Source organism: Monodon monoceros, unplaced genomic scaffold (genome assembly GCF_005190385.1).
Source record: "Monodon monoceros isolate NGI ecotype Baffin Bay Population unplaced genomic scaffold, NGI_Narwhal_1 Super_Scaffold_22, whole genome shotgun sequence".
Classification (NCBI taxonomy): Eukaryota; Metazoa; Chordata; class Mammalia; order Artiodactyla; family Monodontidae; genus Monodon; species Monodon monoceros.
Window position 1 is genome coordinate 113,232,352 of NW_021703779.1, and position 12,716 is coordinate 113,245,067.

At 43.6% G+C, this 12,716-nt stretch overlaps 1 protein-coding gene across 5 annotated transcripts in view; it reads left to right on the forward strand.

Annotated features, from left to right (window-relative positions):
* Nucleotides 1-238: 238 nt before the first annotated feature.
* INTS6L (integrator complex subunit 6 like) overlaps nt 239-12,716 on the forward strand; it is a 47,754-nt gene continuing 35,276 nt past the window's right edge. For 2 of the 5 annotated variants that reach the window (XM_029240494.1, XM_029240497.1), the window contains exons 1-2: nt 239-729; nt 872-949. In XM_029240494.1, coding sequence (XP_029096327.1) covers nt 619-729; nt 872-949 — 189 coding nt within the window. In that variant the 5' untranslated portion in view covers nt 239-618. The remainder of the gene's footprint in view (nt 730-871; nt 950-12,716) is intronic. The other 3 variants (XR_003796368.1, XR_003796369.1, XM_029240495.1) reach the window with 2 other exon arrangements.

Below are 12,716 nucleotides of genomic sequence, written 5' to 3' on the forward strand. Positions count from 1 at the left end.
CTTTGAAGAGCAAGAGAAAAGTCCACCCAAACCACCCTACGTATCCTAACAGCTTCCAAGTCCTTTAAAGGAGGGTCCTTAACATTTCCCCTTACCCCCTGCCTGGGTTCAAACTTCAACTCCCAGGGTTCGCCCAAGTCCCTCCCCTTGCCCTGTCATCTAATGAATATGCAAATAACATATAATTGGCAGCCAATGGCGTGGGTTCTGGTCACATGGTGCCCATGGTAGGTGAGCGGACAGAAGTTGTGTGTTGGTGAACAGAGACAGCTCTCAGTCTGGGGCGAGCGCTTCAGTGAGCTTGGACCGATGCTCGGGCAATAGTCCCTGCGGCAGCAGCGGCGGCGGCGGCGGCAGTAGTGGTGGCAGAAGAGAGGAAGGGGGAGGGCCCCGAGGGCTACACACGCTCACACTTTCAAGTTCCCTTGGAGGGAGAAGAGGTGGGGCTGCAGAAAGAGGAGGCCAGGAGCAGTTCCATCTGTCCCGTCCCGTCTCCCCCTCTTACTCTTGCTCCCTGCACCCTGGCTCTGCGAGAGTTGAGGGTTCGGGTGGCAGAACGCGGCAGTGAGGGCAAGAGGGCCAGGAGAGTGGGGACCGGAGCCAGGGGTACGGGGGAAGATGCCCATCCTGCTGTTCCTCATAGACACGTCCGCCTCTATGAACCAGCGCACTGACCTGGGCACCTCCTATTTGGACATTGCCAAAGGCGCTGTGGAGTTATTCTTGAAGGTAAAGGGAGGGGAGGGGAGAGATGGGGAGAGTTCCCTAGGGATGGGGGTGGTGGTGGATTTAGGTGCTTCTGTAACGTTGGTATCGCCCCCTCCTCCCCCCCTTCCCTTCGCGGCCCCCTCCGTCATCCCTCGTCCCGCAGCTGCGCGCCCGGGACCCGGCCAGCCGCGGAGACAGGTACATGCTGGTCACCTACGACGAATCCCCGTACTGCATCAAGGTAAAGGGGCCATCCAGGGGGTGGGCCGGGCGGGAAGCGGGAGCCGGTCGGCCTGGGCAGTCGAGCCCCCCTGCCCCCGCCCGAGGCGGTCCTGCGTCGCCCGGCGGGGCGGGCGGGGCGAGGTGGGGGCGAGGGCGGGGGTGAGTGGCGCCTCCGCGGCTTCCGAGGAGCCGCGGCGCCGGGGGTCGGGGAGGGGGCCGGGGGAAGGGCGGCCCCGGGGAGAAAGCGCAGGAGAGCCGGGCCGGTGGCGGCGACGAGCGCAGCCGCCTCGGAAGATGGCGGACATTTTGCTTTTGTATGAGCCGGAGAGGGAGACCGAGGGCGCTGCTGAGATGGAAAGGAGGGAGGGGAGGGAGGAGAGGGGAAGGAGGGCCCGAGACCCGGAGGGAGGCTGCAGGCGGGCCCGCCCCTTCGGGGCGCACCGCGCGCGGTGGAGGCCGAGGGGCCGGACGGAGCCGGCGACTCCGCCCCGAGGTGCTGTGGGCTCGCGCGCGGGTTTTCCTGGAGCCCTGGCTCCGCCCCCGGCCCCTCCTTTCCCCCCCCCTCCTCCCTTCCTTCGCAGCTTCTCCTCCCCCTCTTCCTCCAGCTCCCCTCCCCTTCCTGCTGAGAGCGTGGCAGAGCCGGCCGCCGGCCTTCAAAGATTAGACTACTGCTTTTGCGCTTCTGTGGTCTCTAACCCACCCCCACCCAATGGAAAATCAGTCCGCGGAGCCAGCCTCCCAACCCCCAGGCCCGGAGAAACTCTTTTTACTTCTTCTCCGGCATCGGTCCGGTTAAGCCCGGCTCTGTTACCTTAGCTACTGTTAGTGTTTCATTGGCGATTCCACCCAAGGCGAGACAGGGTGGGGCGGGGAGATGCAGAGTCTGAACCCGCGGGGACAGAGCTTTTTAGGGACCTGGCCTACCTACTGACATCATAAATTAGGTTTGTGTTAGTCACGTAGGGATTTGTCCAGGGAAAAGAAAGGAAGGAAGGGGAGGACTCGCTGAGCGCGGTTACAATAGTCAAATGCGATGACTTGATCCACAGGGTTCTGACCTACAGGAGAGAAGTAGGGAGCACTTCACCTCCCTACCCTTGTCCTAATGGTGAGGAGATAAAGAACTGCTTTGCCTGCAGTGGCCCGATAAAATAGAACTCAGACTATTAAAGCAACCTACATAAGAGTCCTGCTTGCATATTGAAAATTTTAAAATACATCACCATAATCCTTGACGTCTTTCGCTAGATACCCTCTTTTTCTCAGAATTCTCTTAACAGGGTCGGGGAGGCACTGGATGTGTTGTAATCCGTTTTAGCCGAGTGAGGTGTTTGAAAGAATGGAACCTACCAAACTGAATAGTTGGCTATAGAGAGCGTTCCTTCAGAAATAAAACCAGAGAGGCTTTACTTTTGTAACTCGTAGCTTCGGTTAACAGTTTGATTAGTAGGTTCCCCTGAAAACCGGTCTGGTTTTGATGCTTTGTTTTCCGTTTTTGATTTATCTATTTAGAAAAATGGAGCAAGTAGACATCTTTAAGAATGCCATAAGCTTTTTAAACATGTCAGTTTCCTCCAAGGGTGTGACCATTTTTTCCACATAGAAAAGCAGATGTTTGTCCATCCTAAGTATGAAAGTCTACACCCTTTGAGTACTAATACAGATAAGAACCCACCGTTTGTAGTGTGGCCATTTGAAATCCTCCTTAATTTGAAGTAGTTAAAAGGATAAACTACAAAGCAGTGTGCCTTTTTTTTTCTTGAAAGGAATAACTTATTTAACATTTTCCTGAATGCCAAGACTCATAGTTTAAACATGATTTTTGATCTATAAAACTTTTATGGCAATATTTACAGAATCTTTGGAAAAGAAAAAGAAAGTCTGGCCCCCTTCTTAACAACCATCATTACAGCTTTTTACCTAGCATTGTAATCATAATGTACATATTACTTTGAGTTCTGCCTTTTCCACCTATTTTGTCCTGTGAATTATTCCCGGTTGCCACATAGTCTTCATACTTAAAATTTTTAGTGGCTATGTAACTTATCCATGGTATTTTAGAGGCTCCAGATAGTTCTGTGAACAGAGGGGAAAAGTTGAATTTTGTTTTTAGTGGAAATTTCATCTGTCAGCTCTTTTTATCTTGCCATCTTCTACACTACATTTTTTCCTAAAGTAAAAAACCTTCTTCCAAGCTGACTTTGATCTTTCTCTTCTTATGGAGGGCAGGTGTGGGAAGATACTTTGTATAATACTTTCAGTTGCTAATCGTGAGTTATCTTCTTTAGTCTTTAGGCGTCTCTAAAGTCATTCAGGTTTTTTCATTTTAATCTTACATGATAACTACACGTGCTAGGGAATGGTCAATGATCTTAATGACGTTCTTGTCATTTTGCTGTCTATACCTGAATTTCTAATGATATGCCATATTTTGGTAGAATTTTCTTTCTGTGAGTCCCTTTCGGTCACTCCCTGCTGCCCACCCCTGTCCCTCCCCTCAGCATGTGGTAACTATTTGTTCTTTTGCTTTTAGGATCTAGCCATTTTGGAAGGTCTGAAATTTTAGAACATTTGGTGAATTTTTCTTAAAATTTAGTCTAATCTTTCACTTGCTAATAGCTGGGAGCCATAAATGTCTGTTTTCTGTCACACTGATTATCAAATAGGTCTTTATTTGACTGTCAGCAGGCATCTTAGTTGCTACTTGAAACTGCACTCTTCGCTAGGAGCCTGAGGTCCTTTCAGAAAAGTGATGTTAGATAGGGTTTTATTTGTTAACTTGTTTTTCTGCAGAATAACGTGAAGTGTATTTTTGGATTTCTGTACAGTTGGAGGGCCATTGTTTATCTCTTGTCAAAGTAACTGCCTACTTATTTCTCAGGTCTTGGTTATATCCAACTCTAAACACTGCAAAACCGATTTTTTTTTCCTAGTAGCAGATTCAGTTCTGCTGGTGGTGTAACAGGCGTGAGTTGTGCATTTGGTTGGAAGGTTTTTTTCCTAATAGGCGTGGAACTATTCCCAGTATATCCACTTACAAGCTCTGACAATAAATCTTGTTGTGAAAAGTTACTGTGACTGGAATTCTTCACTAAAGTATACTGTTGAGCATGTGAATATAGTATTTCACCCAGGACTTAGTAGCTTCTTAATGCATACCCCTTAGGACATGGCTATGTGCTCTTTTAAAATTAGTCATACCTGTAATTTGCAGTCAGCTGGGCATGGATGGAATTAAGTTTGATTTGGGGAACCATATAAAAAGCATATGAAATGCAAGTATTTTGTGCTACATCTGTTTCAAGTGTTGCTTTGTAGACAGGTTTTATACATAGTGTCACAAATGTTAACACTACATTTATACAATGGTATCTTTAGTGTACACAGCTGGGATGAAGCCTTTTAATATTTTTAAATTTCCAATGTATCCTTATAAGACTAATACATGGTTTTAAGAAGTGGGGTGGGGTTTTTTTTCTTTTTCTTTTTTTGGTATAATAATTCTTAATAGTTTTGGCTGAGGTTCTGCTGTCTTGTATGTTTTGTTTTGCTATGAGTCATAATTTCCTTTTATTCAGTGAATAGCAGAGGTAAGCTTGTCGCTACTACTGACTCTGAGCAAATTGAGGGCACCAAGAAGAAAGTGAGCCGTGAGACTGGAGTAGATAATAAGTATTCAAAATGGTTTGATGTTTGAAGCTACTTTCTTAAAGCGATTTCTTTTTTATTGAAGGAAATGCTTTTTTTCTAAACATAAAACTGAGTCATTTTTCTAGAAATAGCTGAAACACATGTATAAATCATGTACAGACTTTTTTTTAATAAATAGGGAGAGTTGTTTCAAAGAAATATCCCAAGTCTGTAATTTGAAACAGAGAGCATTTGAAAAAGTGCAATTTTCCCTTGAGTGTTGCTTTTTCACATCCTGTAGCCAGCCTTGCTTACTGGTATCTGTGTGCCTTTGTCAACATGTATCAGCAAAAGGCAGTATTTTGGCTTACAGATTTAAGAAGTAAACCTATGCTCTTTAAATGATCTGTGTTCCAAGCATTTAGTGGTATTTTTAACTAAGGCTTAACTTTTTCATATGCCCGTGAGTATATTTTATGGGGCTTATTTGGAAAAGGAGTGACTTTTAGGGGAGCCTTTCATTGTGGTTGGAAGCTAAGGAAGTGGTTTTGGGTGAAACAGTGGCAACGTGGCCGGTGAGAACAACCGGAGGCAATGGAAGGTGCATTGAAAACTCAAAATGCCACAAAAGTGGGGCATTGACTTTTATAATTAGTTGTTCCTCCCCTGATCTTGCTTCCTTTTCACCTTCCTCATTGGCCATTTGAAGCGTGTGATGATAGTAATTTTGGAATGAAAAAGGGGGAAAGAAATCATCAACAAAATGAAAAGGCAACCTGCTGAATGGGAGAAAATCTTGTCAAATTATATACCTGATAAGGCGTTAACATCCAAAATATGTACAGAACTCAGTAGCAAAAAAACTAAACAATCTGATTAAAAAATGGGCAGAGGATCTGAATAGACATTTTTTCAAGGAAGATATGCAGATGGACAGCAGGTACATGAAAAGATGCTTAACATCACTGATCATCAGGAAAATGTAAATAAAACCACAATAATATCACCACAGGCCTGTTAGAATAGCTGTTAACAAAAACACAAGTAACAAGTGTTGGAAAGGATGTGGAGAAAAGGGAACCCTCCTCCACTGTTGGTGGGAATGTAAATTGGTGCAGCCACTATGGAAAACAGTATGGAGATTCCTCAAAAAATTAAAGATAGAACTAACGTATGATCCAGCAACTCCACTTCTGGGTACTTATCTGAAGAAAATGAAAGCATTAACTTGAAAAGATATAAGTACCCCCGTGTTCATTGCAGCTTATTTATAATAACCAAGATATGAAAACAACCTAGATGTCCATTGATGTATGAATAAAGAAAATGTGATATATACATACAATGGAATATTATTCAGCCATAAAAAAGAAGGAAATCTTGCTATTTGTGCCAACATGGATGGACCTTGAGGGCATTATGTCAAAGGAAATAAGTCAGACAGAGAAAGACAAATACCATGTGATCTCACTTAAATGTGGAATCTAAAACAAAACAAAATGAAAACAAAAGCAAAACAAGCTCATAGATACAGAGAACAGATTGGTGGTTGCCAGAGGCAGGGGATGGAGGGTGGTCAAAGTGGGTGAAGGGTGGCAAAAGGTACAAACTTCCAGGTATAAAATAAATAAGTCATGGGATGTAATGTACAGCATGGTGACCATAGTTAACACTGCTCTGTTGTATATTTGAAAGCTGCTAAGAGAGTAGATCTTAAAAGTTCTCATAAGAAAAAAGAAAAAATGTTGTAATTTTGTGTGACAATGGATATTAACTAGCTTTTCTGTGGTGATCATTTTGCACTATATACAAATATCAAATCATTATGTTGAACACCTGAAACGAATACTTATATATCAAGTAAACATACATATATACATACATAAAAAGTAAATGCTTCCAGACTGCTATCCAACCTGTGAATTAAATATAGTTTACTGGAAAGAATTTTAAGAATGAGGTACTCTGCCTGATAGCTCTTTTTCTTTATATAAGAGTAGAAGGAGGAATTAGAACTTTAGTGAAAGCTTATATAGAGAACCCTCCATCGGTCATGTGTATACTACTATGTTTATCTGCACGTTTGTTTGTTGTTTTGTTTTGCAGCGAATAAAATATTTCTTGTTAGAAAAAAAAGAAAGAAAAGGGGAGATTTTGGGGTAGAAGACTAGATCCCTGGTCAAGGGAGTAAGTGCTACTTTCACATTAGGTACCAGCTGGGAGATGACTAGGGAGTGCTGAGACAATTATGGAGTCCTGTCTGTTCTGTATCCTAAACCTGTCTTGTATCCATTCATTCTTATTTGCTCCTCCCTTGTTTCAACTTTCATCTGGACCATTGTTTCAGCAGCCACTCAGTTGGTCTCCCTCCTTCTGGTCTTGCTTGCCACTGATTCTTCACCCTCATCACCACTAGATTGCTGATTCTTAAAATAGAGTAAATTCAAAAGTCATTCCCCTACTAAAAATTCTTCAGGGACTCCCCATTATATTTCAGAATAAAATCCAAACTCCTTAACCTGGTTTTGCCAACAGTGTCTCTCCACACTCTTCAGAGTCACTTGTCCAGACTCACTCTGCCTCTTGCTTCTGTGCCATTGCATATGTTGTTCCCTCTGCCTGGGACACACTGGTTGGCCTGACATGCCTCACTTCTTCATTCTACATTCTCAAAAGTCATCCTGCCCCTCTGCCCACCCCTACTCCAAACAGTGTAACAACTTCCACTATGATCCCTTAACCCTCTGTCTAGAACTTAACCCAGAAAATGCTTCTTGCTTCTTCCTGCAATCCCTTCCTCCCCTGAAGGTAGCCGTTGCTCTGACTTTTACCACCATTGTGGTGATATGACCAAAATGGTGTTTCTGGCAGATAAGTCTGACATTGGATTGCTACTATAGCAGTCTAGGCTTTCATATACCATGTGTTCATTCAGCACCCTCTGTGGACTGTACTATACTATACTTGGGGCCGAAGGTGACACCAGGAAAGACTTGGCCCAAGGGGAAACTGGAATAGTAAAAGATACGGTCCTAGCCCTCAAGGGTCTTGAGAAGAGTCATTGGAAAAAGGTGACTGGAGAATGTGGATTAAGATACGGGAGATGTCAAGAACAGTGGACTCTGAACCAACAGATTGCAGGTGAGGGAGGGAGAATTGACAGGACCCAGTGATGATTCAGTTTATCCAGTCAAGATTGCAACTAGTTAAGACTGGATCGCAAAAGGGCTTCGAAACCTACAAGCTAGAGTTTGTACATTTCTCCTGGAATGAAGAGCTATGAGGTGGATTTGAAGACAAATAGGATAAGGTTTGTTGTCTGTGTGCTTGCATGGTTATTATGCAGAAGCGTACGTTGAGGTGGGCTGGGGGAGATGAGAGAATGAGAGGTGGGGGAGATCTAAAATATGTAGTTGAAGTTGCCTAGTTTTGCATTAGTGCTGGCCACTTGAGAGCTTTTGACTTTGAGGTTAGGATGGCGGTAGGAAGGGTGGCAGAAGGGCAGGGCACACATAAGGAAAGGGCAAATATTGTCCTTTTCAGTTTGCCTTTGCTTCAGAAATATAACTAGAACTGTTCAGAAGACAGGGTTCTCAGTTTCACAGAGTGTTCCAAAGTGGCAGCTGTTCCACGTCTCAGGGAGAAATGTGCTTTCCAGAGAAGGGCAGGATTGAAGGACCCTCTGAATGCGGGGAGGAGGGGACAGGGATGAAGAAGTGAACCAACCGGCTTAATTTAAGTACTTAAATGAAAAACTCTTTGTAAACATGGCTGTCAGTTCCCTTTTACCAAGAATGTAGATGAGAGATCCAGGCAGTCTCTTTGTGTGCCTATTGGAAGGTTGGAACACGCTATCTCCTGGATGCAGTGTTCTAAATGGTGATTAGGTTCCCAGACCTTCCTCCCCAGGAAAGCCTATTTAACCCTTCATGCCACTTAGCCACAGAACTATTGTGTTTGCTATTGTTTCTACTGGGAAATGGAGTTGGGTTTCCAAGGTGCTTTGTTAAAAACACATCCTTTCCCCTCCTTCTTCCTCACAACTCCAGGTGGACTAGTGGTCCCAGAGACGGGTGGGTACACTCTAAGAGCTCCATCAAAGACGGTGAAGGGCTGAGGTGTCCGTGAGGGTAGGCATGGCTCTTCAAAATATACCAGTCACTCATGTCAGACTGGCTGTATTTGCGCCGTTCAGTACAGCATCCACTAGCCACGTGTGGTTATTGAGCCCTTGATAGGTGGCTAGTTTGAATCAAGATGTGCTGTAAGTGTAAACTAAACACGGGATTTTGAAGATTTAGTACCAAAAGTATATAAAATATCTCATTAACAATTTTTATATTGACTACAAGTTTAGACAATACTTTTGATATATTAGATTAAATTAAATATATTATTAATCTCGCTTGTTTCTATTTTTTTAATGTGGCTACATGAATATATAAAATTACTTATGTGGCTTTCACTATGTTTCTATTGGACAACAGTGTTGGTCTCTATTTTTTCTTAACATATTTATGATGTTCATGTCCTAGAAATTGTTTCTGAAGGGGGATTCTCCCTCTCAAAGTTCTGTTTTAAGTGAGCACCTCCATAATGGAGTCATTTGTGCATGAGAGGTTATCATACAGTTCAGAGTTGATGGGTTGATAACCCTTGGCCCTGGGGTAAAAATATGAAAGCATCCCATTCTTGTTTGTATTGAAAGCCAGTTTGGTTGCTTATACTTTTGGATACAGTTGGTGATCCAACTGGTTGGGTTAGAAGTTTTTTTCCTGGGCTAAGTAGAAGAGAATATGTATGTGAACTCCTAATGTAACTACAGTAATTCAGAATTCTGTTTGTAATATGTGGTCACCAGTGGCACAAAATGTTCCATGCTTTTAGTGCTATTAGAAATATGTAACATATCCCTTATTAGATTTACATAGCTACTTGGCCCAAGAATTCCCAGGAACAGTATTCATCAAGAGAAGGAGGATAAAGGATAAATTCTTTAGCTTGGCATAGTGTAAAACCTAAGAAACAAAGAGGGGTTTGTATCACTGCTCTTGTTGAAGGGTTTCTTGAGGTTCCCTAGCAAGGCCCTTGTCTTATATCATGGGAAGTCATCAGTAGCATTAAAAGGAGGGGGGAGGTCCAAGTGGGGCCATGGGCGGGCTCCCATGATCATTACTTTCTCTAAGCTCAATCCTCCTAAGGGGGATTACAGGAGTGACAATGTTATTTTTTGTTACTGTAATGGCTCCCATTTAAGGAATAAATACCAATGTCTAATTCTGAGCCTCGGTGAGAGTACAGATATGTTGATGAATAGCATGTATATGATGTGGAACCATTTTGTAGCCCTAGTTTTAGATCCTCCTAAAACCTATCTTATAGTCAAAGGTGTTATCTGGCTTTTACAGATATGATTCGACTTATATCTACTTCCTTATAATAATGAACAATAATATAATAGCTTTCTAATAATAGCAGCTGACATTTATTGAATAATGCTTATGTACAGGGCAGTGTGCCAATGAATGTACAGTGCTTATTTCATTTATCTTCCCAACCAGCCTAAATCACAGGTACTATTATTATCCCCACTTAACAGATAAGGAAACTGGGGGCCAGAGAGGTTAAGTAACACAACTGAATAGTAACCCAGGTCTGTCTCTATTCCAAAGTCTTAAGTAATGAGCCACTTCACTTTCCCTGTCAATTATGGTAGAATATTCCTTTTAATAACTTCTCAGTGGTATTTTCTTATTATGGTATATGTCCTGGGATCATGTTTTTTAGACAGAATTGTCATGCTATTATTTATCGTTGCTTTTGATAGGACAGTGTTTGATACTAGAGCAAGCACTCGATGAATGAAAATGACTACTGCCAGTGTTGCCATTTTTATTATTTCTCTGATTCTTTGTAGGTGAATATCATGGTGCATTTGTTTGTGAATCACTTTGGTCTTTGATATCACAGTTATGCCCCTACTCAGGGAAAGAGATGGAGTTGTTGGGACTCTCAGTTGATGGAACTTGAGATAGCTGGGGAGTAGAGGTTGAGTACTGGGGCCTAGGCCGAGTAGGCCCCATGGGAGGAACGGTAGGCTTGAAAGAGCAACACGGTGGTTTTTGGCGATCTAATGGCCTTCAGAAACGGATATATCATCTTCACCCTGTCACTCTCCTGATAAATGTTTCTCTTATAGGGAAAATAAAGACAGTCAGTGTACTCCACAGTAGCCATTTAGTTTCCTTTAATCCACAGCCCGTGGGAGAGGCAGAAGCCATTTTGTAAAAGGCCTGAGCATGCCATACTGCCTTCGCCGAGTTTTCTCTCTCAACCTGTGCCTGACCTAATGGCCCGCTCCCCATTTCACCCAGATCTCCCATTCTCCTCAAGCCACACCCCTGCCCTAGGCAGATAACTTTTTCCCCCCTTCCTGCTTAGTTAGGTTGGTAAGGGATGGATTTCAGAGGATTGGAGGTGCTGCCAACTTAGCCACTGGGGTCTTAACCAGAGAAAAGTTACATGAAGGCTTTTGTGCCAGATGTGCCAGATGTTCTCAGAAAAAATAGAATTCTGTATCTTAAACCATATGTGCGTGATTATCTTAATATATATGTGCCTGCATCTTCAACCATATGCACCTGCTCTTTCGTTAGTTATATCCTGCCCTGTTAAGTCGAATAGTTCACTAAACTTAGTACTAAGAACCAAACTCTGGACTTGAATGTTATTGAACAAGAGGCTCAAAACATTTGTTTGTGTGAGTAAGGAGTAGTACTACTGAGGAAAGTAAATATAGTTTATTAAGGTCTTAGGATTTACTATATAGCTACTTGGGCTAATTTACTAATGTTTATTCTTTTTGTCCTTGCCTATATTTGAAACTGTTAATGCTTCTTCCTTCCAGAAACTTATCACCTCCTCCCGTTTCTCCACCCCTCTCTCTGATCATTCTTTCCCTATCTGCCAAATTCTTTCCCTTGCTGAATGCATCCTACCTCATTCATGATTTCAAATATTCCTTCTACTCCCCAACTTCAGCTTCTCACCCGGGCATCGCTAGCTGACGACGGGACATCTCCACTTGCCTGTCTCTCCTGCCATCAGCTCATAGTTAGCATGTCAGACAGACCTGCTTATGGCTCTAAAACTATCCCGTCTTCTATATTCCCCATCTTTTTGTCACTCAGGATTGCACAGTGGACGTTATTCAGCTTTGATCCTGTCCTTCCACCTTCTTCTGAGGCCTATCCCTTTGCAATGTCCCTTACATATGTTCCTTCAACTCAATTTCTGCTGCCAGCACTTCAGTCCAGGTCCTGACTTCTGTGCTTTGGCCACTATAGCAACCTTCTTATGTAGTCTTCCAAGTGCTTCCCAAATTCCTACTCTCTACCCATACCAACTGTTAACTTTCTAAAAAAGGTGGTTTCATCATATCACTCCCCCGCTCATAAGCCTTCAGAGACTCCCCAGTGCCTGTGGAATCAAGTCAAAATTGCTCAGTCTGCCATTCTGAGCTCTCTAGGACCTGCTCCATGTGTCTGTATAAACATATTTCCCATCATTTCCCCACAGGAGCCCTGCCCTTCAGCCAGACCTCTCTCTTCCACCCCCTGAGTTTGCCTCCCCACTCCTGATGCCGACTCTTAGACCATCAGTTAACCAAAGGGAGAAGAGAGAGAGAGAGCCAGAGGGACCAGAGGCCTGGGGGAGGAGAGAAAATGAACTGAAAGCGTGCCAGCAAGGGTGTGACTTGAGGGGGAGGATGTGACAGAAGGTGCTTTAAATGCTGTTATAATGATGAGAAGTTGCAGGAGGAAGGGGGAGAGAGCTGGACTCTGACCTTTAGCGGTTGATTAGCCTGAACCAGACCAAGATGTTTTTATTTAAATTGGCCTCATTGGCCTCAAGATGCTGGGAAGCCCTGCCGTATATTTAACCAGTCCCTCTCTGCCTTTGTCTCTGTGGAAGGGAGCCCACGCAGCTAGACAGTGGATAATGGGATTCCAGGGAGAATATCTAGTCTTTAATACAGCCATGACATTGGAAAATTGGGGGTCCCTCCTGTTGTATGTCTTGTAGGAGAACGTGCAAGATGTTTGGAGCAAAGTGCTCCTTTTTCTTAAAAGTTTACATGGGTATAGACATTGTAA